This window comes from Typopeltis vanoorti, chromosome 23 (genome assembly GCF_054136105.1).
Source record: "Typopeltis vanoorti isolate ZY-2024b chromosome 23, IOZ_Tvanoo_1.0, whole genome shotgun sequence".
Classification (NCBI taxonomy): Eukaryota; Metazoa; Arthropoda; class Arachnida; order Uropygi; family Thelyphonidae; genus Typopeltis; species Typopeltis vanoorti.
The window spans coordinates 41,293,443-41,319,925 of record NC_143571.1 but is presented as its reverse complement, the minus strand read 5'-3'; the positions used below and the strand labels follow the sequence as shown (position 1 = coordinate 41,319,925).

Below are 26,483 nucleotides of genomic sequence, written 5' to 3'. Positions count from 1 at the left end.
CCGAAGATGAAAATGTTCAAGTGGTTTTTCTTCCCACCTAATACGATCTCATTGCTTCAGCCACTTGATCAAGGTGTCATCAGATGCTTCAAAGCCTCATATGCTTGGCAGGTTTTCGATATGATTCCTGCAATGGTTGAGGATTCTGCTGATGTTGGAGTCATGGAATGCTAGAAATCATTCACAATTGCAGATGCATTTGTATTCATCAAGGGAGCAATGGACAAATTGAAACCAGAAATGGTAACTGCATGCTAGAAGAATTTGTGGAATGATGCCGTTCATAATTCCCAAGACGTCACTGATATTAACTCACAGATAACAACGATAATTAACACAGCACGGAAAATAGGTGGAGAGGGATTTGACTACTTGACAGAAAAAGAATTGAATGATTACATAGATGGACATCGTGAGGTACTCACTAACAAGGAGTTGAAAGATCTTGCCAAATCTTCTACAGAAGAGGATGAGGATGAAAGTGAACAAGAACCACCAGTGTGGACACTTGAAAAATTGGCCATGATATTTCGAATAGCTCAAACATTAAAATAACAGATAATGAATTATGATTCAATGATGGAGCACAGCATAAAAATTACTCGCACAATAACAGAAGCTTCGGAACCTTTGCAGAACCTGTTTACTGAATTGAAGAGACAAAAATGGCAGCTTCTAATAACAATGTTTTTTTAAAAAAGTTGACAAAGCTTCTACTATCGATGATCCTCAGCCATTCACATCATTTGCTCAGTAGGCAAGCAAGCAGCTGACTGCCAAAGATTCGGAAGATGAATAAATATGTAGCTGAACACAACGAGGTGTTCTGATCTCAGTTGTTTTCTCCTAATAAGAATAAAAATGTTATGATATTATTAACAATTGCATTTTCATTAGCATGTTTTTTCATTTTGCTACATAATTATTATGTGGATTAAATTTTATTTGTCTAAAGACGAAATTTTAATTGAATTTAATTGAACAGCATCCCCGGATAGTACGGGTGAAGTGGTAGTCTAGAAATTACCTCATTTAATAAAAAAAAAAAAAAAAAACTCTTATTATTATTTATTTAGCCATACAATTTAGTGTATACATTATATATTAACTACATGACATATTCACTAAAGAACCCTACAGTCCTAGCATGTGAGACTAAGTCAATTTACTAATAATTTCCTTCTTCAATTTTGCTATATATGTACAAAAATCTGGGTCTCACTAGTGGTTCGCTACTATCCGCGGAAGACGATGGAACCAAACCCGGCAGATATGGGGGCCTTACTGTACTTTTCTTGTGCTAATGTGTTGATAATTCTTAATTTTATGTGAAAAGTTTCTCTCAAAAATAATTTTTTTAGAGAATCAGTATTTTATTACTTTTTATTTATTATTATTATTTTAGTATTTACTAGAATTGTTTTTTTGTTTCACCTTTAAATTTCACTTATTTCTTGAAACATAATTCTAGGGATTTGTATGTGCCAATCCATGTAGCACTGGATTTTTTGGGCAGAACTGCAGTGAAAGATGTGCATGTTATAATGGTGCTTCTTGTCACCATCTCTCTGGTACTTGTGATTGTGGACCTGGTTATCGTGGCCATCAATGTCAAGAGGAATGCCCTTTAGGAACACATGGATTAAACTGTTCTTTAGTAAGTGTCTTAAAATGTTTAAATTGTAAAATACTATGCAAGGTCAGTTGTATGTATTTATTTTTCTTTATTTCAGTCCCACACAGGAGAGGTCCCATAAACTATGACATGACATGACAGTGCTGTATGTATGGGCAAATGGCTAGAAGGAAGAAAGGAATTTGTTTGTGTTTTGTTTAAAGACCTGAACATTGTAGTCATTAGGTGGGATGGTTTGGTGAGTTTGGAGTTGAATTGTATGTGGGTTTTGACTTGCAGCTGCTTATCTCTGTATATTAGTACAGAAAGTTGGAGGGATTGTAACAGCAGTTCAGTGGAGCAGTGCCCATTTCCATGGGCACTGCTCCTTCACACCTATGGAAGAGAGACAATACAGTAACAGAATATTTATGGGGAAAGCATCCTAATAGAGGGGGGGGGGTCATCACTTAAGTGAATTAATCACTTGTTTTACAGTCAAACATTCTGAGGGAAGTTTTAGGTGCAGAACCCCAAATGTGGGAATAGTATTTTAAGATTGGGCAGATTTGAGCTTTATGAAGTGTCCGGAGTAGAGCAGAAGAATTACCATTTGGAAGGAAAAGAATACCAAGCTTTTGTAAGCTGAAGAGGATATGTACCTGTGTGCTTATGCTGGAATAGCTAAGATGTGATAGTTAATCCAAGAATGAAAAACTGATCAGTGAGAAGAAGAAGAATATTTTCTAAAGTGGGGAGGAGAGAGAGCCATGCCCTTTCTTCTTGAAACGAGACAGGATTGTGTTTTGGTGGCATTAAAATTCATCAACTTCTTCTCATCCTATTTGAGAATGTCAAGGAGATTAGTATTTAAGGTAAAAGGTAATGGTAAAGATCTTGAAGCAGGAGTAATCTGAGCACTGCAAGGTTTTTGAAAATGAAAAAGAGAAATTGAGAGTACTGGCATCATCAAAGCTATGAATAGGATTGGATGTCAAGGAGAGAGAGAAGAACATTGATATATGAAAAGGAGATGCAGGTGACATTGCCCTTTGGGTACACCAGCATTAATTGATAAATGTGATGAAAAGAAATCATCCACCATTACCCACATTGAATGACTGGAGAAGAAGCTGCCATTCGGTTCACAGAATGTAAATATAAGGAAATAGCAATCGAACCCGATACCTCCTCGTATTGGGTTCGATTGCTATTATGTTTGGTGAATGTTGTCAATTTGTACTGCAGAAAGATAATTTATTTTTTCAAATTTTTGCTAATAATACTGAGTTAATTTATTGTATATTTGTTTTACAAGAGTATGAGATAAGCTGTGTTGTTTAGACTCAAGTAGCACATACATTTCCTTAAGCTATATATATATATATATGTATTGTCATTATGACACCTATGCATAGCATAACAGTGCTGTCCAAGATGTCTTTGTTAGGCAAGCTAAATATGCTTGATTTTGTCCAGTGTAAAATTTGTGAGATGTATTCATCATGGAAGTTGAAGGATTTGTGGAAAGAGAGCAAAACTAATGAGTGAGTGTACAATAAATGTTTTGAGAATGAATGCAGAGAGAACAAATTGTTGATAGAAGACCAGAAAATTTAAATATTGGTGATCTAGTGTCGAGGCTATCAGGTGAAAAGATGTGCTGTTAGAGAGCTCCTGAAAGATTTGTGATTTTTGTTGATTCATTAAGTGTTTTCTTAGATTTAGTTGTGTATTTTTAGTATATTATTATAGTTTTCTAGTGTAATTAATGTGCCATAGCATTTTATAATGTAATTGCAGAAATATTAGTTTTTACTATACTTAAAAATGGTGCCGAAAACTCATCGTAACAAGGCAGTGTCTAAAGCTCATTATTATTATATATTCGTGACACCTCAAAGGAGTCTGAAGACTTATCGTGGGAGGACATCTACTGTGCAACTCTCAGTCTCCACTACTACCAATCACCTACATCAGTGCCATCTACTGCCCACATCCACCACCACAGCTAGTATTTTTTTTGTCTGTAAATTGCGTGTGTTTTAATGGGCCGATTTGTCTATGTGTGGGATGAAAAAACCCTGCTAACGCACCTTCATTTGAAAAAGTACATATAAAGACTCCTCTCGTCATGATGAGAATCGAATTTAGGCCTTTTCTAATCGAAGGGTGCCACTACCGTCGTTCTTCCAATTGTGCTACGGAGGCAACAAAAAAGAATTCGTTTCTCTGTCCTTGATCACACAAGCGAGACATAGAAGTTGAAGGGAAAAAAATCATCCAACAAGATATATTAAGCAAGAAATGTCAATGCAATAATACAGTCATTATTGTTGCTACTAAGGAGAGCATTTGTCCTGATGAACAAAAGTACTGCTGCAGTGATAATGATAATTTATCTGAGGACAAGTTGACATTAGAAATATCTCGATTGAAAAAACTATTAGAAAATCTCCCCGGAATTGGAAAAGGCAGAAAAATTTGACTAAACTTAGGATAAGAAAAAGGATCAGAACAAGAACAGGCAGGAATACTGAACTTGGTAGTCAAAATATTAATAACAACAAGGTAAGTCGGTTAAAATCTAAGAAAAAAGAGGTGATATGGTATGGTGACTCCATTTTAAAATTTGCACTGGCTGAGGGAGTCACCATTTCTAGTTTTCCGGGAGCAGAAATTAGAAATGTGACAAACATAATTGAAAACCAAAAAAGAAAAGTGAAAGAGATTGTAGTTCTGGTAGGTACAAATAATGTAAGTAGTGACAAATATAGTATGAGAGAAGATACGAAAGGCCTGTTGGATGAGAGATTAAAAATTGTTGGGTTACTACCCAAATATGACAGTACTGAGTTAAGGAGGAGGATGATGATAGCAAATGATTTCACATGCGGGCTGTCTAGAAGATATGGATGCAAGTTTTTAGATGTGTGAGAGATGTGTTTGATGGCAGAAAAAGGATGGCCTGCACTTGAATTCATTTGGGATCAGAAGTCTGGAGAAATTACTTCTTGATATGAGACCTAATGCAGAGAGTCAGGGAAACTAGATCATCAAGGGAGGAATGGCAAAAATGCGTGTGAAAGTTCAGCTATGGTATGCTTTATAAGTAAGGATTAAAGAGAAAACTGTGAAATTACAAAGTCTGTCACTTCTTGGTTGTCGGACACATTGTTAAAAAACTAATATCCCATTTCGCCCATTCTCCCAGATTACATGATGTTCCCAAGGTACACAAACATAACGTTCCGCTTCAGCTGATAGTTCAGGGTATAGACAGCCCTAATTATCACCTAGCCAAGAAATTAGCATCAACACTCAAGGAGTTGGTAGGTCTTTCCCCCTCCTATATTAAAAACACACAACACTTCATAAACAAAATTAAAAACATTACACTTGTCATAAATGATTTATCAGTTCAGTTTGATGTTTCTGCCCTTTTCAAAAATGTCCCAATCAGTGACACAATTCTTCTCTCACATAACAAATACCACTGAACATTATGGCTCTCTTTGCCCACTTACTATGTCCTGGTTATTTTGTATGGCAAAATAATTTTTACCTACAAAAAGAAGATATGGCCATGGGCTCACCACTATTCTCCACCCCCCAATTGCTAACTTTTATATGGAAGCTTTTAAAAACATAACACTTGGCAGAAATGATTTATTAGTCAGCTTTTATCTTTCTGCCCTTTTTACAAATGTCCCAATTAGTGACACAATTCTTCTCTTACAGAACAAATACCACTCAACAGTACTGTGTCCTGGTTACTTTGCATGATAAAATAATATTTACCTACAAAAAGAAGATATGGCCATGTACTCACCACTACCCCCCCCCCCCCCCCAAAAAAAAATTGCTAACTTTTGTATGGAAGCTTTTGAACAACGTGCTCAATTTGGTTTATATAAGTTGATGATGTTTTCATTATTTGGCCACACAGCCACCAAACATTAAACACATTCCTTAGCTACCTGAACAAACAACATGAATGCATACAATTTACTATTGAAATTAAAAATCAGAACTCGCTTCCTTTCCTGGATATACTGATCACACATCTTCCCTCAGGCAGTCTTTTCTTCACTGTTTACTGCAAGCATAATACACATACCAGTCAATATATATATGCTAACTCATATCATCACCCTTCACAAAAAGTCTGTTATGTCCCTATCTTACGATTTTGTTTGACTTACAAACTGTCTTCGTCTATATTCTCCTAACTTCTACTTTCAAGACACCACCTAGGTTTCTATTAATATCTGAGTTATTGTTCCCCGTAATATCCCTAGTATTTGTATTTAACTGCGCCCTTTGGGATAACTAGTTTAAGATATTTTATACATACAGAGAAAAGAACTCAAATATCTGAAAGTGTAACTATTGCAGTCATGACACTATATCTTGTTACTCAACATTAACTCCTTAAATCTCCCGTTTCTTAACATTAGTTCCCCGCGTGGTTAGGCTCGAATGTTTCTAAGCGGTGCATTGGATTAGCATTATCAGACAACTTTCTTTTCCATTAAACAAAAGGTTTATTATTCCTCTAAGCAGGGTACATATCAAATTATTCAACTATATTACTTACACACTAAAATTATCTTTCAATACAAATAGTTGGGCTATGATTCGACAAAAGTTACTACGATCATGCCGCCACAAAATTTCATACAAAACATGAACTCATTTAACATGGAAAGATTAGATCACCACACATTAATAGAATATTTAACTTCAAGTGCACTAACAAAGTCATTAACTACTCTAGCACAAACTTATGACAATTCCGATTCTCTACACATCACATTAGGCATTCAAATTCCTCAACCTACTTGATTACTCAATTTACACTAATCAAACTCAATATTAACAAAACCATTTACTTCATTAACACACAACTATGTCATTAACTTTCCCTTTACAATATAGTAGGCACTCATGATTCTTAGGATAACTAATTATTCACAAATTATCAACACTAGCTAGCTTATGTTTTACACTCTTTATCAAATTCTAAAGTCCTATTATATTTTCTCCCCAATCACTTTAACAGATCCGTAATATGACAATGGTACCTATCACAAACAATTTCTTGTTAACATAAGACAAAATTCACATTACCTTTCTTTAGCTTCACTTACGGGCCTTTACCTTCTACTGAACGGACTTGCTTGTATAACTTCTTGCAATTCAGGGCTTTATGAACATCTGCGCCGGGCTATACTATCCGAAACGAGGACATCGTTATCTTCACAGTTTCCTATGACTTTATGGTATATTTCACTTTCTACATAGGAATACGGGAATAGCTTTCCCACTCACCTTCGATTCCTTGTTGTGGCATGAGGATATAAGCCATATCTCTCCACTCAGGAACACCGTGAAATCCACTAGAAAAACATACTAAAACATCCGCGACTATCCAAACGTTTCTTCTCCTCTGGCAACAGGCAAAAAGGCCTCAAGCCTCCTTGACCATCTAGACGTCCCCCCCCCCCAAAAACCAAGAGAGCCTACTCTTCGAAACAAAATCCAAAAAAAAGCCACGAGGTGGGGGTTACCAACCCTTTTATAGCTGCTCCCCTGACGGCGCCCTTTCTTACTTCTTTCTCCCGCCTGCTACTTGTTTTCCGTCTGTCTACCAATTGGATAGCATTTTGCCGTCATACGTCATTTTGATCGGCAACTCGTAACAAGGTTTCTATTCGGGTATAGGCCCAAAGCGATATTCCGTTATTTCCCTTGTTAGCCTCTATCTTAACCCCTTTTCAAACCTTTTCTCAGAATTCTACTTAATGCTTAATCTGTAGCCTCTTACATATCACATTTTATGACTCATTCTTTTATACTTATGCACTCTTTCATTCTTAATCGCATTGCTATATTAATCCTTAGCTACTTATTTGATACAAATTCCTTGTTTAGTCATAATACATCTTAATACATTCCTTTCTTTTGTTAACTTAACTAAACAATAGACCTTTACATTTTACTCAATTTATACTGGATGCAAGAATATTTTATTAATTAAATTATCCTTGTTATGCAGGGGTTTTTATTTATGTTATTTATTTCTCATGTTACACCATGATAACTGAGAATACTATATTCTCAAGATATCAGGTGTAACAAAGGTCCCCCCTTTAAACAAAAAAAATTTCTTTAAGAGAAATTTCTTTTTCCTTTGAGGTGTACCTCTTCCCCCCTTTTCCTTCTTTTACTTTCCTCCTGACTATAATAATTTACAAGTCTTGTATACAATCAGTGAGTATGCGTGCAGCCTTCATAGCAAGAGGTATATCACAAACTAACCACTCACTTATAGTCCTCCTAAGTTTAAATATGAAACATAAGAGATCTGCATAAGTAAACTGCCTCTTAAATTGTACATTTTCTTCCTTTCTCCTATTCACGTTCCTCCTTGAGTATTTAAAGAGACCTCTAGATCTTTCGAATCTCTCTATTAAGTTAACATCGATCTTTTCCTGACTACCTTCCTCTAATTTCTCTTCCCCTACACTTTGATCATCTATTACTTCTACGTTCGTCATGAGGTGAGTCTCCATCTGGCCGTTGTCTTTGGATGTTGAAGTTAATGAAGAATCAGTATGACTATCAATGCTTTCTTCATTATCCTTCTTAGACTGTACACTCTGTACTACGTTAGTCTCATCCTTCATCCTGTCTTGATGTGATTCTCTAAACTTCCTTACCTTATTGTTTCTCTCTTTACCTGACCGCTTTCTTCCGTTTAGGAACATTTCATTACGAGAGAAGTCACATGAGAAATTATGCTTCTCTAGAAATCCTATTCCTAAAATTACTTGTGAGCTTGGGCGAGATGTCCTTGGGAGGACCAACAATTCCTGCCAAACACACACATTAAACTCAGGTAAGTACAATTTCACTCTAACCTTCTTATTCAAGTAAACACTAGAGGTCGCAATCCCCAATAATCTGATCGGTTTCTTCAATCTAGAAATGCCTCGCCATCCATGGGATTTTATTCTTTGAAAACAATGATCTGATATGATAGAAGCCTGTGAACCCGTATCTAGCAATACATCACAATGCAAACCTTGTATCTTACCCTTAATTGTCATATCCGTCTTTCTTTGTCATGATCTCTCTGTCTATCTACATAATTATGAGAAGTTTGCCCAAACTCCGACTCATGTCTATTATTATTCATGGGGGATCTCCTATTTCTAAAACAGAAACGAGCAAAGTGCCCTATCTCATTACAATTGAAGCATCTAGGAGGCTCCCTTCTGTCTCTGGGCTTATTAGCTCTTTCTTGATTCTGGAAAGTAACTGTTTCTTGTTGAGGTACAATTTCGGATAATCTCTGCATAACTGAGTCTACTCTATATAGAAGGGGTCTTTGCAGATGCTCAACTTCTTCTCCAACCAACTTAATTGTTTCCTCAGTTTTGCTACAATTAGGCTCTGGGGTTCTGACAGATAATGTTCCTAATTGTTTCATTACCTCATTTAACCTATCCCTAAGGGGCTTGTGGAGTATCTCGATCTCTTGCTTTACAATATCTCTTATCTTATCTGTATCAATACTAGACTCTGTCAAATTGTTTATCTCTTGCCCATTATCCTTTTCTAGTCTCACTCTTATCCTTGATTTGTCTCTCTCCTTCTTACTCTCTTTACTATGTCTCTGCTCTCTTTCAAATACCTTCTTCTCTTCAATCACATTCACTGATGCCTGAACATGAGCGGGACGAAGGTCTCCGAGCAATTGTTCGCGTTCCTTTACAGCATCATAACATTCTCTTAAATTAGATAGTTTCTTATTGAAAGCTGTTTCTTTCAACTCAGGTCTGACTCCCTGCCTGAATTGTTGGAAAATGGCCCAGTCCAAGTGAGGTTTTTCTTCACTATTGACACTTAGGGTACTAGCTATCGTCAGTAACCTGTTATGGAACTCAGCCACACTTTCCTTTTCTTCCTGGGAACACCTCTGGAGCTTCCATAAGTTAGGTCCCAAGCTTCCTAGTTTTGACAACTCAGAAATTAGGACTGACTTGAATCGGGAGTAATCCAGGGTTTCCTTAAGAATAGGGGAAGAATACAGGAAAGCTTTAGCCTTTCCCACCAGTTCACTTCTGAGTAGGACTAGCAACTGAAAATCAGTCCATCCTCCAACTCTTCTAAGCTCCTCTATATAACTGAAAAAATTTAGAACGTCATCTGTTTCTTCACCCGAAAATTGTGGGAACACTTGCTGTGGATTAATATACCTAAAAAATTCGCTGTTGTCCATGTTTAAACTACTGGAGGTTTCAGTCATACTTGCATCCAATTTACACTATTTTTCAAAATTTCTCAACAAACTTCTATATAACTGAAAAAATTTAGAACGTCATCTATTTCTTCACCCGAAAATTGTGGGAACACTTGCTGTGGATTAATATACCTAAAAAATTCGCTGTTGTCCATGTTTAAACTACTGGAGGTTTCAGTCATACTTGCATCCAATTTACACTATTTTTCAAAATTTCTCAACAAACTTAACTTAACTTGTACCTCTTAGTTGTCTGATCTGCTACCAAAACCAACTTATTGTAAATAGCTTATATTTTAGATTTTATTAGCCAAATTACATCCTGTCGACTGCGCCATTTGTTATGTCCCTATCTTACGATTTTGTTTGACTTATTAACTGTCTTCGTCTATTTTCTCCTAACTTCTACTTTCAAGACACTACCTAGGTTTCTATTAATACCTGAATTATTGTTCCCCGTAATATCCCTAGTATTTGTATTTTAAGTGCGCCCTTTGGGATAATTAGTTTAAGATATTTTATACATAAACAGAGAAAAGAACTCAAATATCTGAATGTGTAACTATTGCAGTCGTGACACTATATCTTGTTGCTCAACATTAATTCCTTAAATCTCCCGTTTCTTAACATTAGTTCCCCGCGTGGTTAGGCTCGAATGTTTCTAAGCGGTGCATTGGATTAGCATTATCAGACAACTTTCTTTTCCATTAAACAAAAGGTTTATTATTCCTCTAAGCAGGGTACATATCAAATTATTCAACTATATTACTTACACACTAAAATTAACTTTCAATACAAATAGTTGGGCTATGATTCGACAAAAGTTACTACGATCATGCCGCCACAAAATTTCATACAAAACATGAACTCATTTAACATGGAAAGATTAGATCACCACACAACTGGTAATTAATTTACGGAATTAACAACACATATAAAGTATATTAATTAAAGATAACTTTAATGAATCACTTCTATATTTCGGCAATGTCACATTGCCATATTCAGGAACATAAAGATATGGTATGTGCACTAAGGAACTAACAAAGCAAATGTGGAAGAAAGTAAGAAACTAATTTTGTTCCTAAAGTCCTAATGGTGTCCTCTTGCGGGCTAATTTGGTAGTCTTGGCAGTTGGGCTGAAGTTCCCATAATGAAAGTCTCCCAAATTTGGGGCAGTTTCATGCACCCAAATTTGTTGAGGTTAGGAACGTTTTTTAGAGCTGCTGAAGATTCTTTGAATAATCTTTCGTATTTAAACTTGCTGCGATGGATTATTTTTGTTTTCTTCCAACGAATTTTATGGTGGGTACCTAAGGCATGGTCTGCCAGCCCAGAGCGGCTGTACTGGTGAAACCGGATGTAGTCTTGGTGTTCTGAAATCCTGATATTTGTTGTTCTGCCTGTTTGGCCAAAGTAGGACAATCTGCAGCTGCAAGGGACCTGGTATACAGGTAGGTCTAGAGGAAGTGGTTGGTCTTTGGTAGAGCGGATAAGGGATGCCAACTTTTTATATGGTCAGTAACAGGAAGTAAGGTCATATTTTTTGAGGATATTGGTAATTTTCTCAGAGGTGCCCTGGATGTAGTGGATGGTGATAGACTTGGTGTAATCTTTATTGTGGAGGGGGGAGGGGAGGGTTGTGGTTTACTGGTTTTAGTATTTTTTGGATTTTTTTGGGGTTATAGCCATTGGCTAAGAAAGTGTTGAGGATGTGGTTTAGTTCCATAGTCAGGGCCTTGTCATCTGAGCAGATTAATTTTGCCCTGTTATATAGTGTTTTTATCACCCCATATTGTTGTGATGGGGGGGTGGTGGGATTGCTGGTGAATGTATCTGCCAGTGTGGGTGGGTTTTCTGTAAACAGAGAAAACCAAAGATCCATCAAGCTGGCGGGTGATTAAAGTGTCTAGGAAGGGGAGGGTGTTGTTTTCCTCTTTTTCTAAGGTGAACTGGACTCTGGGATGTTGGTTGTTTAAGTGTGTTAGGAAGGAGTGGAGTGTGTGGCCATGTGGCCAAATAGCAAACACATCATCCACATAACGAAGCCAAATAGTGGGTTTTTGTGGGGCGGAGTTTAAGGCTTTCTCTTCAAATGTCTCCATAAAGAAATTGGCCAAGGGTGGGGAAAGTGGTGAACCCATGGTTGTCCCCTCTATCTGTTTGTAGAACTTTCCTTGCCAAACGAAATAGCCTGAGTTCATTGTGAACTGAAATAGGGCTGAGATATCGGGAGGAAACTATATCCTCCAACTGATATCCTCAAAAAATATGACCTTACTTCCTGTTACAGACCATATAAAAAGTTGGCATCCCTTATCCGCTCTACCAAAGACCAACCACTTCCCCTAGACCTACCTGGTGTATACCAGGTCTCTTGCAGCTGTAAATTGTCCTACTTTGGCCAAACAGGCAGAACAACAAATATCAGGATTTCAGAACACCAAGACTACATCCGGTTTCACCAGTACAGCCGCTCTGGGCTGGCAGACCATGCCTTAGATACCCACCATAAAATTCGTTGGAAGAAAACAAAAATAATCCATCGCAGCAAGTTTAAATACGAAAGATTATTCAAAGAATCTTCAGCAGCTCTAAAAAACGTTCCTAACCTCAACAAATTTGGGTGCATGAAACTGCCCCAAATTTGGGAGACTTTCATTATGAGAACTTCAGCCCAACTGCCAAGACTACCAAATTAGCCCGCAAGAGGGCATTAGGACTTTAGGAACAAAATTAGTTTCTTACTTTCTTCCTCATTTGCTTTGTTAGTTCCTTAGTGCACATACCATATCTTTATGTTCCTGAAGATGGCAATGTGACATTGCCGAAATATAGAAGTGATTCATTAAAGTTATCTTTAATTGATATACTTTATATGCGTTGTTAATTCCGTAAATTAATTACCAGTTATGTCTAACCAACGTATAAGTCTTACTACTAGAATCTAGATCACCACACATTAATAGAATATTTAACTTCAAGTGCACTAACAAAGTCATTAACTACTCTAGCACAAACTTATGACAATTCCGATTCTCTACACATCACACTAGGCATTCAAATTCCTCAACCTACTTGATTACTCAATTTACACTAATCAAACTCAATACTAACAAAACCATTTACTTCATTAACACACAACTATGTCATTAACTTTTCCTTTACAATATAGTAGGCACTCATGATTCTTAGGATAACAGATAGGTTTAGAATTTGATACACTCTTTATCAAATTCTAAAGTCCTATTATATTTCCTCCCTAATCACTTTAACAGTTCCGTATTATGATAATGGTACCTATCACAAACAACTTCTTGTTAACATAAGACAAAATTCACATTACTTTTCTTTAGATTCACTTACGGGCCTTTACCTTCTACTGAACGGACTTGCTTGTATAATTTCTTGCAATTCAGGGCTTTATGAACATCTGCGCCGTTGGCTATACTATCCGAAACGAGGACATATATATCTTCACAGTTTCCTATGACTTTATGGTATATTTCGCTTTCTACACAGGAATACGGGAAAAGGTTTCTCGCTCACCTTCGATTCCTTGTTGTGGCATGAGGATATAAGCCATATCTCTCCACTCAGGAACACCGTGAAATCCACTAGAAAAACATACTAAAACATCCGCGACTATCCAAACGTTTCTTCTCCTCTGGCAAAAAGGCCTCAAGTCTCCCTGACCATCTAACGTCTTCCCCCAAAACCCAGAAAGCCTACTCTTCGAAACAAAATCCAAAAAAAAGCCACGAGGTGGGGGTTACCAACCCTTTTATAGCTGCTCCCCTGACGGCGCCCTTTCTTACTTCTTTCTCCCTCCTCCTACTTGTTTTCCGTCTGTCTACCAATTGGATAACATTTTGCCGTCATACGTCATTTTGATCGGCAACTCGTAACAAGGTTTCTATTCGGGTATAGGCCCAAAGCGATATTCCGTTATTTCTCTTAGGCTCTATCTTAACCCCTTTTCAAACCTTTTCTCAGAATTCTACTTAATGCTTAATCTGTAGCCTCTTACATATCGCATTTTATGACTCATTCTTTTATACTTATGCACTTAACTCTTTCATTCTTAATCGCATTGCTATATTAATCCTTAATTAGCTACTTATTTGATACAAATTCCTTGTTTAGTCATAATATAATACATCTTAATACATTCCTTTCTTTTGTTAACTTAACTGAACAATAGACCTTTACATTTTACTCAATTTATACTGGATGCAAGAATATTTTATTAATTAAATTATCTTTTTTATGCAGGGGTTTTTATTTATGTTATTTGTTTTTCATGTTACACCATGATAACTGAGAATACTATATTCTCAAGATATCAGGTGTAACAAGTCATTAACACTCTCAAAATAGAGCTATAACAATTTGGTCTAATAAACAAGGTTTAAACAAGAATTACAAATTATTAGCAATACATTTATAAATAATGGTTATAGCAAAAATACTATTATTAATAGAAATCTACACCATTATAATCTTAATGCCACTTTTAAACCACCTATAAAATTATGCATATTCAACTCCTCTAAGGAATCCCCCTCACCCTGGAGTTTATTGTATCTATTGAACCTGTAACTTTAATTGAACCTTATATTGGGGAAACTGGACATATAATCCCTATCCATAAAAAAAAAGAGAGCACAAACGACACATTACATTTAGCAACTTTGGCGAACCAGACCTCTCAGATTACGCTCTTAGTGCCCTACACCAAATTGATTGGAAAAATACTTGTTCTTTATATCATACAAAAACCTGGTATGAATGGAAATTTAAAGAAGCCTGTGAAATTTTGATTAACCAGTCTAATCTTAACAATAATAACAACAGTGATGGCATAAAAATCCCAAGAATTTGGATGGAGCCAATGACATACATTCAGCCCACTTAGTTCTTCAGTTTTCCAATAAACCCTGACTTTATGACTCGAAGCAATTTTTCAGCTTTTATTGGCCACTATCCATACTGGTTTGTTTTAATTTATATGTATACTTACATGAGTAATTGTTTTTTTTGTGTGTGTGAGAACATGTTGATCTCCAACTTAATTTAATTTTGTAACCTAATTGATAATGGTAATAACAGGACTCTAGCTTTGATGTAGTTTTTTTTTCCCACTTGAGGTCAGGCCAATGTTTTTAACGGTTCACCAGTAGTAACTTTAGCATTCCATGTAGATTGTAGTGCATCTTGTTTCTTTGTATATATGTGTGTACTCCAGATGATCACTTTAACGTGAAAGTCAAAACGTTGAGCGATTATTTTGTTTATACTAAACTGAAGTTTTACTCTAACATGGTAGTTGTTTCCATAATTTCTAAAATGTAGTCTGTTATAAAGAAAATTCAGTATACTATAGCAGACTATATGGTATAACAAACTGTGTGCTTGCTATAGTGAGAGTCAACTGCATCATCAAATTCCTGCTGTGTATACCTTTAAGAGGTGTACAGGATGAATTATATATTTAGTTGAATCCATTATCCAAGTGTAAGCAAAGTTTGCACCTGAAGTATCTTTGGGACTGGGGCAACTCATGGCAAAGGTGGAGTAAGTTCTCATCACTCTCCTTAGTATCCCATAATACAAAGCACATCTCCTTGCAGACATGTATAATGCTATGCATTACGAGAAGGGTCACTACCCAGACTGCTTTCGACCTTTATTGAGGTCTCTTCATTGGGAGTCAGACCTGGAGGTGATACCAGGGTTGAAGCAATGCAGAACTAATATTCCCATATGCCAGTTGCCAAAAGGTGTCACACCTTATTATTAAATTACTCTGGATTAGAGAAAAATGTTGGAAGTTTTTTTCACTTGGTTAGACTATGAATTATATATTTAGTTTAGTGACCTTCCCATAATGCATAGCATTATGGGAATGGTGCGCAAGGAGATGTGATTTACATTATGGGGTACTAAAGAAAGTGATGAGAACTTAGTCCACCTTTGCCATGAGTTGCCCCAGTACTGAAGATACTTCAGGTGCAAACTTTGTTTGCTTTTTGCTTACACTTGGATAATGGATTAAACTAAATATATAATTTGTAGTCTAACCAAGTGAAAAAAATTTCCAACAACATTTTTTTTAGAATAATTTAACCATGTATAATCTTGGTGTAAACGTTATGTATTACCTCTCTGAGAAATTAGATTTTCTCTTTCACTCCAGGAATTACTCTATCTGTGAACAGCCATTATCCATATACCAATCTATTTTTGTAGATAAGCTTATACGTTGGTGATACATAACTGTTAATTTTAAAGAAAGAACAACGGACATTATTATATTAACTAAATAACTTTAATTAATACTTCCCATATTTCAGTAATGTTACATTACCATCTTCAGGGAACATAAAAATTAATGAAATGTGCATGCAGGCACTAACACTGAGCAATTATGGCTGAAGAAAACAACTGAAGTCAGTCCTAGAGTCCTAAAGGGTGCGACCTAGTGGGCCAAATTTGGTATTAATCTTGGCTGTTTGGCTGATGTTCTAAGAATGCAAGCCTCCCATATTTGGGATAGTCTCATGCATCCAAATTTATTGAGGCTTGGGAAGTTTTTTAAGGCTGAGACTGATTCTAAGAATAATCTCTCCTGCTGACCATCCAAGGCATGGTCAGCAAATCCTGAGTAGCTATAATGGTTGAAACAGATATAATTTTTATGTTCAGCTATCCTGATATTAGCAATCCTGCCTGTTTGTCCATAGTAAGACAGTTTACTACTAGAAGGGACCTTGTAAACTCCAGGTAGGTCTAGAGGAAGTGGCTGGTCCTTGGGAGAGCGGATAAGAGATGCCAATTTTTGATATGGCTTGTAACAAGTTGTCAAGTTAACTTTTCAGAAGTACCATGAATATAAGGAATAGTGACAGATTTTTAGTAGAACTTGTTGTTGGGGGTGGGGGGTTAACTGGTTTTAATTTTTTTTGGATTTTATGGGAGTTGTATCCATTGGCTACAAAGGTGTTAAGAATATGAATAAGTTCAGCATCATTGTTATCTGAACTAATTAATTTTGCCCTGTTATATAGGGTTTTTGTAATCCCATATTGTTGGGAGGGGGGATGGTGTGAACGCTGGTGAATGTATCTACTGTATGTATAGGTTTTCTGTAAACTGAGAAAGCCAGGGATCCATTAGGCTGGCGTATAATCAGAGTATCTAGGAAAGGGAGATTGTTATTTTTTTCTAAGGTAAACTGGATCCTGGGGTGTTGATTGTTTAGGTGTGAAAGGAAGTTTTCGAGTGTGTCTAGGCGATGCGGCCAAATAGCAAACACATCATCTACATAGCATAGCCAAACAATAGGTTTAAGTGGGGCCGAGTTTAAAGCTTTTTCTTTGAAGGTCTCCATAAAGAAGTTGACCAAAGGTGGGGAGAGTGGAGAACCCATAGCAGTCCCTCTATTTGTTTGTTGAATTTTCCTTGCCAAACAAAATAGCCTGAGTTCATGGTGAACTGAAATAAGGCTGAGATATTGGGAGGAAATTTGCCTTGTATGAGGTCCAAAGTATCTTTGATTTGAAAGTATCTCTGATGAATAAGGAGGAGACATCAAAACTGACCATTATGTCAGTGTGTTGGAGTGAGAGGTTTTCTATAGTGGCTTTAAAGTGGGCTGAATTTTTAGTGTGTGAAGGTGTGTTTCCAGTATATTGTGTGAGCACTTTGGCTAGTTTGTATGTGGGGGAATTGATGCCGTCCACAATGGGATGTAATGGCACTTTCTGTTTATGGATTTTTGGAAGTCCATATATTCTGGGGAGGAGTCTGAGTTAAAAGGTTTTAATTTATTAGTAATTTCCACAGGCCAAGAAGTAACCTTCTTAAGGAGCCTATGGAGTGTTCTGATTTGGGAGCTGGTAGGATCATATTCTATAGGGAGGTAAGTAGACCTATCTAATAGTAAGGAGGAAAGCTTACCTTTTTAGTCGGTTTTGTTTAGAACCACAGTGGATGCATGAGACTACTCCAAATATGGGAGGCTTGCATTCTTAGAACATCAGCCCAAACAGCCAAGATTAATACCCAATTTGGCCACTAGGTGGCACCCTTTAGGACTCTAGGACTGACGTCAGTTGTTTTCTTCAGCCATATTTGCTCAGTGTTAGTGGCTGCATGCACATTTCATTAATTTTTATGTTCCCTGAAGATGGTAATGTAACATTACTGAAATATTGGAAGTATTAATTAAAGTTATTTAGTTAATATAATAATATATATTGTTCTTTCCTTAAAATTAACAGTTATATACAAATCTAGCTGACAGTGGAGTATTTACATATTTGGGATAATCCCTCTAAGAGTTTCCTTGACATCCTTAATTCAGTATATATAGAGAGAGAGGGAGAAAGAAGTGTGAACAGTTAAATTCATTAATGACCAATCTCAGATTTCTCTCTTCTTTCTTTTACATATATAATCAATTTTTGTTAATGTGTACTTTCACGTTTTTTTTTTTTTTTTTTTCCCACCTTTGATATACAGTATATCCAAGTAATTCCACTATCCTCAAAATCTACTCATTCTCCATTTCACAGTTCAGATTCACAGAACAGAAAAAATTTTTTACTTCCTCTTTGGCCATTTTCTCTTCTTTCTTTTGCGATAACATTCCTCTGTATGTATTCTATAAAAAAGAACACAATCTGCAGATTTTTAAGGATGTCATTAATAAGTTTCTTCTTTCTTCTCAACTTCTTGCCCCATCACCATTGTACTAATTTACCATATGTACATTGTATACACACATACTCACAGAGACATCTATATATTTTTTATGTTGGCCTATACACAAAAGATTGGCTTTCAACCTGTATTACATTCTTACTGTGTAATGGAAGAGAATTGGGAAATGAGGAACTTGTTCGCATTGTATTCCTTGGGGAGCACATGGATGGGGAGGCTGTTCCAAAATACAGCAGCTGTGAGGATAAAGGATGAGCAAGAGAAATTTGTTCTATGAGTATGGAGTTCGACTGTAAAAGGATGTTGGCTTGTAGCTACACGTTTTGATGGATTTGGTACAGAGTGGAGGAATTATTAATGATAGTTGTGATGAGCATTTACCATGGAAATATTTATAGAAGATGCACATAGTAGATGCTTATGCAAGAGTGGTTGGAGTGAGTTGGTATGCGATGACTCATTAATTAGTCTGACCGCTCTCTTCTGTATTGTAGAGTATTTTTAGGGAGCTCTTAGAGACACCCTCCCAGAGGTGCAAGCAGTACTTGATGGATGGACAGATTTGTGATTTGTACATGGTTAATAGCTGTTTGAGGGTAAAATAATGCCTTGAAAGAAAGAGGAATTCTAATTTTTCGGATGCTGAAGAGACAATGGTTGTAATTTCTTTATACCAAGAAGAGAGTCTTGATGTCAAGCTAATCCAGGAGAGAGAGAGATTGCATCCTGCTTGGAGATCTGGTGTTGTCAAAAGTAAGGCTGGTATAATATGGTTCTTTTTTTCTGGGAAATAAGGCAGAACTATGTTTTTGCAGGGGTTGAAACTGACAAGGTTATTCAAGCCCCATCAAACAACAGTTTTGAGGTCAGAATTTAGATTTTCAGAGGTAATTGTAGTTACTCTGTGGGTTCTGGTGGTTTGTTTAGTGCAAGGTTTGTCAAGTGAGAAGGGGGAATATAGTGTGCTGTTTTCAGTAAAACTGTGTATTGGATTGGTGGTCAGCTGAAGCAGGTCATTGATGTATAGAAGAAACAGTGGGTGAAAGGACAGAACCATCACAAAGTGCATTCATTGAGAAAACTGATGACCCAGTTGCAGAAATCATGGGACAGACCAAATTAGGAGAGCTATATTGACAGTATATGAATTTGACAGAGTGGAGCAGAAAGATTTTCAGCCAAATTAAGTCATAATCAGGAGATTCTAAGTCGAATGCTCCCTTGTGTAGTATGTTAGAGTGAATGTATGCTCAAACATCACCCTTGAGCCAAAAGGAGTCGAAGAGTGTATTTTGGGAAGTTCAGGTGAGCAGTGCTTGGAGACAGTGAAATTTCAGTTTCTGTCAGAAAAAGCAGTTGGGTTTTGCATACTAGAGGTGAAATTAATATACAGCATGGAGGATTAAAATTAAATATTTAATGATTCCCCATATTTTCACTGTAATCTGTGTGAGACACAATCAAAATGAACCATATCACCACAAATTAAATGAAAACAGTAGAACTTAAACCCTTGTTCAAGAGAAGGACATTCTTTATGGGCATCTGTCTGGTACAGATAGTTGTTGGGTGGGAGGCTGTAAAATTTTTTCCCATACTTTAGGGAAGTTCATGCTTACAACTTGTTCAGATTTAATTTTTTTAGAGGACTGCAGATTTCAGGAAAAGTAACTTGTTGAAGTGGAGTATTGTATTTTTCTCACTGTCTCATTCTGTAGTTGGTGTCCACCTCACGGTCTTCCATGCCTGAACTGTGCCCATATTTATGGTATTGGATATACAGGGTGTTCGGGATAAATTTGACAGTTTCGTAAGGAAAAAGAAAATCTTCTTTGTATCTATTAAATTTAATGAATTGACAAAAAACATTACAGGCAGAGTTAATTACAATACTATCAACAAGATTTACTCAAAATAACCACCATTAGCATCGATCACAGCTTCAATCCTGCTTCGGAACCTCGAACAAGCTGATGCTACAGTCTCCCTGGGAAGGGCCGCAAAAACTGTTTTAATTTTATCCATTAACTGGGCTTTTGTATTACTGGAAGTGCGATTGGTGTCTTTTTCAACTGCGCCCCATACAAAATAATCCATGGGGTTAAGGTCTGGGGAGTTTGGAGGCCAAACATTTGGACTGGTGAAGTCGTAGAAATTTTCAGACAACCATTTTTGACTTTTCCCAGAGGTGTGGCAAGGGGCCGAATCCTGCTGCCATACATACGGCCTACCATTGGCTACCCTTGTTATCCAGGGCTTGACTACAGTGTTTAGCAACTCCACGTAGCCATCTGTTCCTCGCAAATCTGCAGGAACACCTGTTCCTGCAGATTTGCGAGGAATTCTGCTGTACGAACGCAATCAGATCGTCTGCTAGGGATCTTTCTTCTTGCTACATCCTCGTAGTCACCATTGCAAGTCTCTAGTTCATGCCTGATTGTTTTTACTGTATTCAGGGAGCATTGGGCAGCAGTCGAAATATCCTTATTTTGATGGCCGGCACGAATCATCATGATACAAGTTATTCTCTTCCATGATTCAGGTGGGTTCCAGCTATCCATCCTTTCTGACATCTTGTATATGAATGAAGAAGGGTCCAACCTTTTAAATGAAGAGAAGTGTGTGTTAATACATATAACTTACGGAAAAATATAATTAATTATAAATATGTCAAATTTATCCCGAACACCCTGTATATTTATTTTTCTAAGTAAATGTTGGCAATGATCTTTCTAATGTTTACTGCTGTGTGAGAGTATGGATTTTTCCTTGGAGACTGAATAATTGTAGCTAATTCAGTTTATGGCTTGAAAAACTGATTACCCCAAATATCAGGAATGGATGATACTTGTTACTATACTTTGTTTTGCAGCATCCATAGAAGACATCCATATCAGCCCCATCTGCTATTTTTACTTGTCTTGATGGAGAAGGTTGCATGTGAATGCAACTTTCTCCATCAACAAATGACCCTGCTTCCGCACAAGTGCATTTCACTTGGTTACAGTATTTTGTAACCAAGTGAATAGTCATAGAGATACTTCACACACAAATTTGTTTTATTGCAGTTGGGTAATGATGAAAGCAATATAATTTCTTGTCAAATGCAATTTATTTATGTACTTTAGTGCTATGTGCAGTTGAAATACTATAGTACTACATTGGAACATTCTCTTTCTATTGTATATTCAAGTGTGCAAATGCAAATTTTCTTTTGTATGCTGGAGAGCAGGTTACATCAAAAGGAATATATGTGTATTGTATGAGAGTATGGGATTTGTTTGACTCGACTTAAATAAGGAGTGCAGCATTACTACTGAGGTGACTAAGTTTGTTATATATCATATGATTGTGTGTGTCAGTGACGTAATACTGACTAGAAGGACACAAGCAAAGGATATTGTCTGCATAATAATACAAAAATAGAAGCTATCTCCACTAGTGCTTTAGTCGAGGTCAGCTTCCCAAGAGTTTGGTATTTAGGAACACTTCATTAGAAACAAAAGGATATCTTACGGTAGAAAGAACACTTTCATTTTTAAACTACTTCACTATCCATCGCTATTTGTGAACAATGAGCATGTACTAATTTTATCACTGCTTTTAATTTTGATATGTTTTGTTTTTTACAAAATGTTTAAGTATATATAATATTTATATTATGAAGTGCTTATTTTTCTGGTGCTATGTTATGTCGACTCATAAATTTAAGTTTTTTAAATGTTTTGATGGTTTGAGAAAACATCTAGGTTTGAAGATGTCAGTTATTATTTTTATTTTATTTAGCAGAAAGTTATTTTTTAAATGTTTCTTTATAGATCTGTGACTGCGAGAATGATGCCCATTGTAATCCTGTTAGTGGAGATTGCATTTGTCCACTTGGATTCCGAGGAACTCTATGTGAAATCAGAGGTAAGTTTCAGTTTTAATTTTTTTTACATTAAAAAATTGATAATTGAAGGAGGTGATTTTTAATTAAAAAAGTTTTTTAATGTTTCATTTCTCTATTGGGTTTTAGTTTTTTAACACTAGTAAGTTAATTTTGCTATTGAATGAAATAGATAGTCTTTGTTTTGGTTGAAATCAACAGATTTGATGTTGTTCAAATTTGATATCTGGATTGCTGAAGAGGAAGGGAAGGACTGAAGAATTCTCAAATAACTAAGAATTCTTCAGTCCTTCCCTTCCTTTAGAGCAAATTTTACTCAAACATTATCTGAATAGATTGCTTTTAGAATTGTGACCATATGATATTGTGTTTTGAATCATTTTATGGAACAGTGGTTGAATTTCCAAATATTCTGTTGTTGACTGAAAATATAATACAGGCAACCCTTGGTTTACGATGGTTCAATTTATGCTGATTCACAATAACACCGGATGCCTGCGCATGCTTTCTTACTGTATTGTGGTCTGACTGAGAAACGACACTAGCAGGCACTCTAGTGTTTGAGTGTTTACCGAGCTACTATGACACTGAAGAAAGTAAAGGGAGCATGACATCACACCCATTTCAATCAAAGAAATTAACTAATATATATTTATTTATAAAAAGTAATATATATATATATATATATCATACCTAGTTTTACTGTTGAATCTACCTAATTGTTCTATTTAATTTTTTTTTTTTTACATACATATTTAAATTGATAAAGTACATAATTACATACCATGTCTGATAAAAGAAGTGCAGAGAAGTTAGCAGAACTTGGTGTTAAGAAGGTGCGGAAATCAATCACGCTTGAAAAGAAGATGGAAGTGATTCAAAGAATGGAAGATGGACAGACACGTTCTAATGTCTGTAGAAGGATGAGCTTACCTCCATCAGCTGTTACTAAAATTATGAAAAATGCAGATAGAATAAAACAGTCGGTGCAACAATCCATGGCAGTACTAAATGCAAAACATGTAAGTTATGACAGGGGTTAACTTCATGAAAAAATGGAAAAGTTATTATTATAGGTGGATGACTTGAATCAGAAAAACATTCCACTGACGCAGGCTGTTATGACTGAGAAAACAAAAACAATTTTTGAGGATCTTAAAAAGACAGATGGAGGCGAAGAAACATTTTTAGGAAGCAAAGGTTGGTTCATAAGATTTAAGTCTCGAAGTAATGAAGTAATAAAGAGTGAGTATGTGGTGGGCGAGTAAAACAAACACCAGACCGCCAAACGATTCATCTGGTGGTGCAGTTGCCGCCGTGCAGCCTTGCTATTAGTTGAGCTACTTTACCACGAACAAAGAGAGTGAAATGGTGACATGGAGGGAGCACGTTTTTCGTCTCTATTAATTAAATTATATGTTCATTAGTCCCGATTAAATGCTATTTACTTGTATTTTAGAGTTTAATGAAAAAAAGAAAACCCCAAAACGAAACACATTGGTTTTCGAGACTTTTTTTAGGCAACCCGGCATTTAGCTTTCATGGCCCAGTGCCGGGTTGTGACCCACCATTTGGGAACCGCTGCTATAGTACATTAGTACGGTGTATGAGTAATGGGTTGGGAAAGGAGGAACTTGTTTGCATTTTTTTCCATAGTTTCAAATTATGTGGTGAGGTGGCAAGTGCAGATGTTGCGGCAGCGGCTGCTTTTCCTAAAGAATTTCAAGACTGTGTAGAACAAGAAAGTTATCCTCTTGCTCTCATTTTTAATGTTAATGAGACTGGCTCTACTGGAAAAAATTGCCATCATGCACTTTCATTTCCTGTGAAGAACGTTCTGCTTCAGGTTTTAAATCTGCAAAAAATACTTATGCTTTTGTTGGGTGCAAATGTCTCTGGAACTTTGAAGCTTAAATCAATGTTGGTATACCATTCACAGACGCCACGCGCCTTCAAGGGTCTAAAAGCCATGCTGCCAGTCTATTGGAAATGTAACAAGAAAGCTTGGGTTGCGCAAGACATTTTTATAGATTGGTACACAAATTATTTTTGTCCTACCGTGCTTTGCTTCTGTAAAGAAAATAATTTGCCAGCCAAGGCATTGTTTCTCTTGGATAATGCCCCTGGACATCCTCAAAACCTTGCTGAAGTAAGAACGCCATTGGATGTCAAGGTTGTTTACATGCTCGCAAACACATTGCTTTTGCAACCGATGGATCAGGGGATTATATCAATATTCAAAGCCTATTACCTCCGTATAACATTTATGGAAATGGTAAGAGTCTTGGATACTTCAGGAAAAACTATTAAAGACTATTGGCAGTCATTTGATATTTTGAAGGGCATTAACAACATCAAGGCAGCTTGGAACGAGGTGTCAGCAGAGTGTTTAAAAGGAGCATGGCGAAAACTTCTTCCAGCATTTATGCATGACTTTGAGGAATTAGAGCAAGAGGAGAATGTTATTGAAGACGTTTCCAAGCTTGCACAAGAGGTGCGATTGGATGATATTACAGCTGAAGATGTGACAGAAGTCTTAGAGAGCCATGATAAACCGCTTTCCAATGAAGACTTAAAAGAATTAGCTAAACAATTAAGTCAACATCCAAAGGAGGAGAAAGAAAACGAAGAAGGTCCTCTGAGAAATATAAAAATGGCTGATTTACAGCGTATCCTTGCAAGCATAGAGACATTGACTGATGAACTCTGCGAAATGGATCACGATTGGGAATGGAGTGCGAACGTAAAAAGGAGCGTAATCGCATCTATTTGACCTTATACTGAATTCTTTAAAGAAAGGAAAAGAAAATCTAGGCAGTTAACACTGGATACTTTTTTTCAAAAAAAAAAAAAAATGCAGGTGATCCGAAACCAGAAACTTCAACATAGAAATATGTAATAATATCTTTTTGAAGTTTCATATTTTTTGTATATAATTTTGTTTTGTTTTCGTTATTAATAATTTTATTTTAACAAATATATATGTATGAATTATCAAAGCTTTAAATATAATAATGTTACACATACTTCATGGGCATATTTTTTGACTGCGTGGAACATAACTTTGTACCTCCCATTAAAATTGGGTTTGGTTTATGCACGTTTTTTCAGGAATGGAAGTGAGGCGTAAACCGAGGGATGCCTGTACTTTAAAAAAGCAGCATATGTGAGCTATAAGATTTCTAGTATGCTTAACTATAATGGACCTAGAATTTTTTTTATCCTTCTCTTCCTGCAAAAAGTAGTCATTTAAAGTTATATATTTTGGACACCATTCATAAAATGACTAATTTTATGTGTGTTGTTCCAGATAAGATATTTGGAATGGCATTTTGAGAATTGTTAATCTTATCTTAGTTTATTGCATGAAACTAAGCAATCACTGTGAGGATGCAATATTAGCAAGTAACAATCGACGTTTTGACCTGTATTGAGGTCATCATCAACCTACAAGCTACATGATGCTGCACTATGTTATGAGAGATAATTATCATCTGTTCATTTTCCCAAATTTTCTCAAAACATTTCTGTAAACTTGGATTTAATTATCTACTCTTATATCTCCAACAGGAACCAGTAACATTCTTGTAATCTATTTTGCTTTTAATGGCATTTTTATGGAGGACCTTGTGAACTATTTTTTTTATTGTAGCCATTTTTTACAAATGTTAGGTTAATAATTTCAAATTCTTGGTTCAGAGCTTGTTCATTGGAGCAAATTGTTAGTGCTCTGTGTTTGGGGGTGCTGATGACTCCTAGTTTTTGTGTTGGATGGAGGTATGAATTTTTATGTATGTATTGGCCTCTATGCTTGGGTTTCTGGTAGACAGTGAAGGAGAGGCAGCCTGAGGGAAGATGTGTCTAGAGAAGGAAAAGAGTCGTTGTTTTTTATTTTGATGGTGAATTGAATACATTTGTGTTGTTCTTCCATAAAAATGCCA

At 36.3% G+C, this 26,483-nt stretch overlaps 1 protein-coding gene across 2 annotated transcripts in view; it reads left to right on the top strand.

Annotated features, from left to right (window-relative positions):
• LOC150093796 (uncharacterized) overlaps positions 1-26,483 on the top strand; it is a 544,781-nt gene that overhangs the window by 229,853 nt on the left and 288,445 nt on the right. For both annotated transcript variants that reach the window (XM_090413179.1, XM_090413180.1), the window contains exons 9-10: positions 1,472-1,657; positions 22,472-22,565. In XM_090413179.1, the coding sequence (XP_090269305.1) occupies positions 1,472-1,657; positions 22,472-22,565 (280 nt within the window). The remainder of the gene's footprint in view (positions 1-1,471; positions 1,658-22,471; positions 22,566-26,483) is intronic.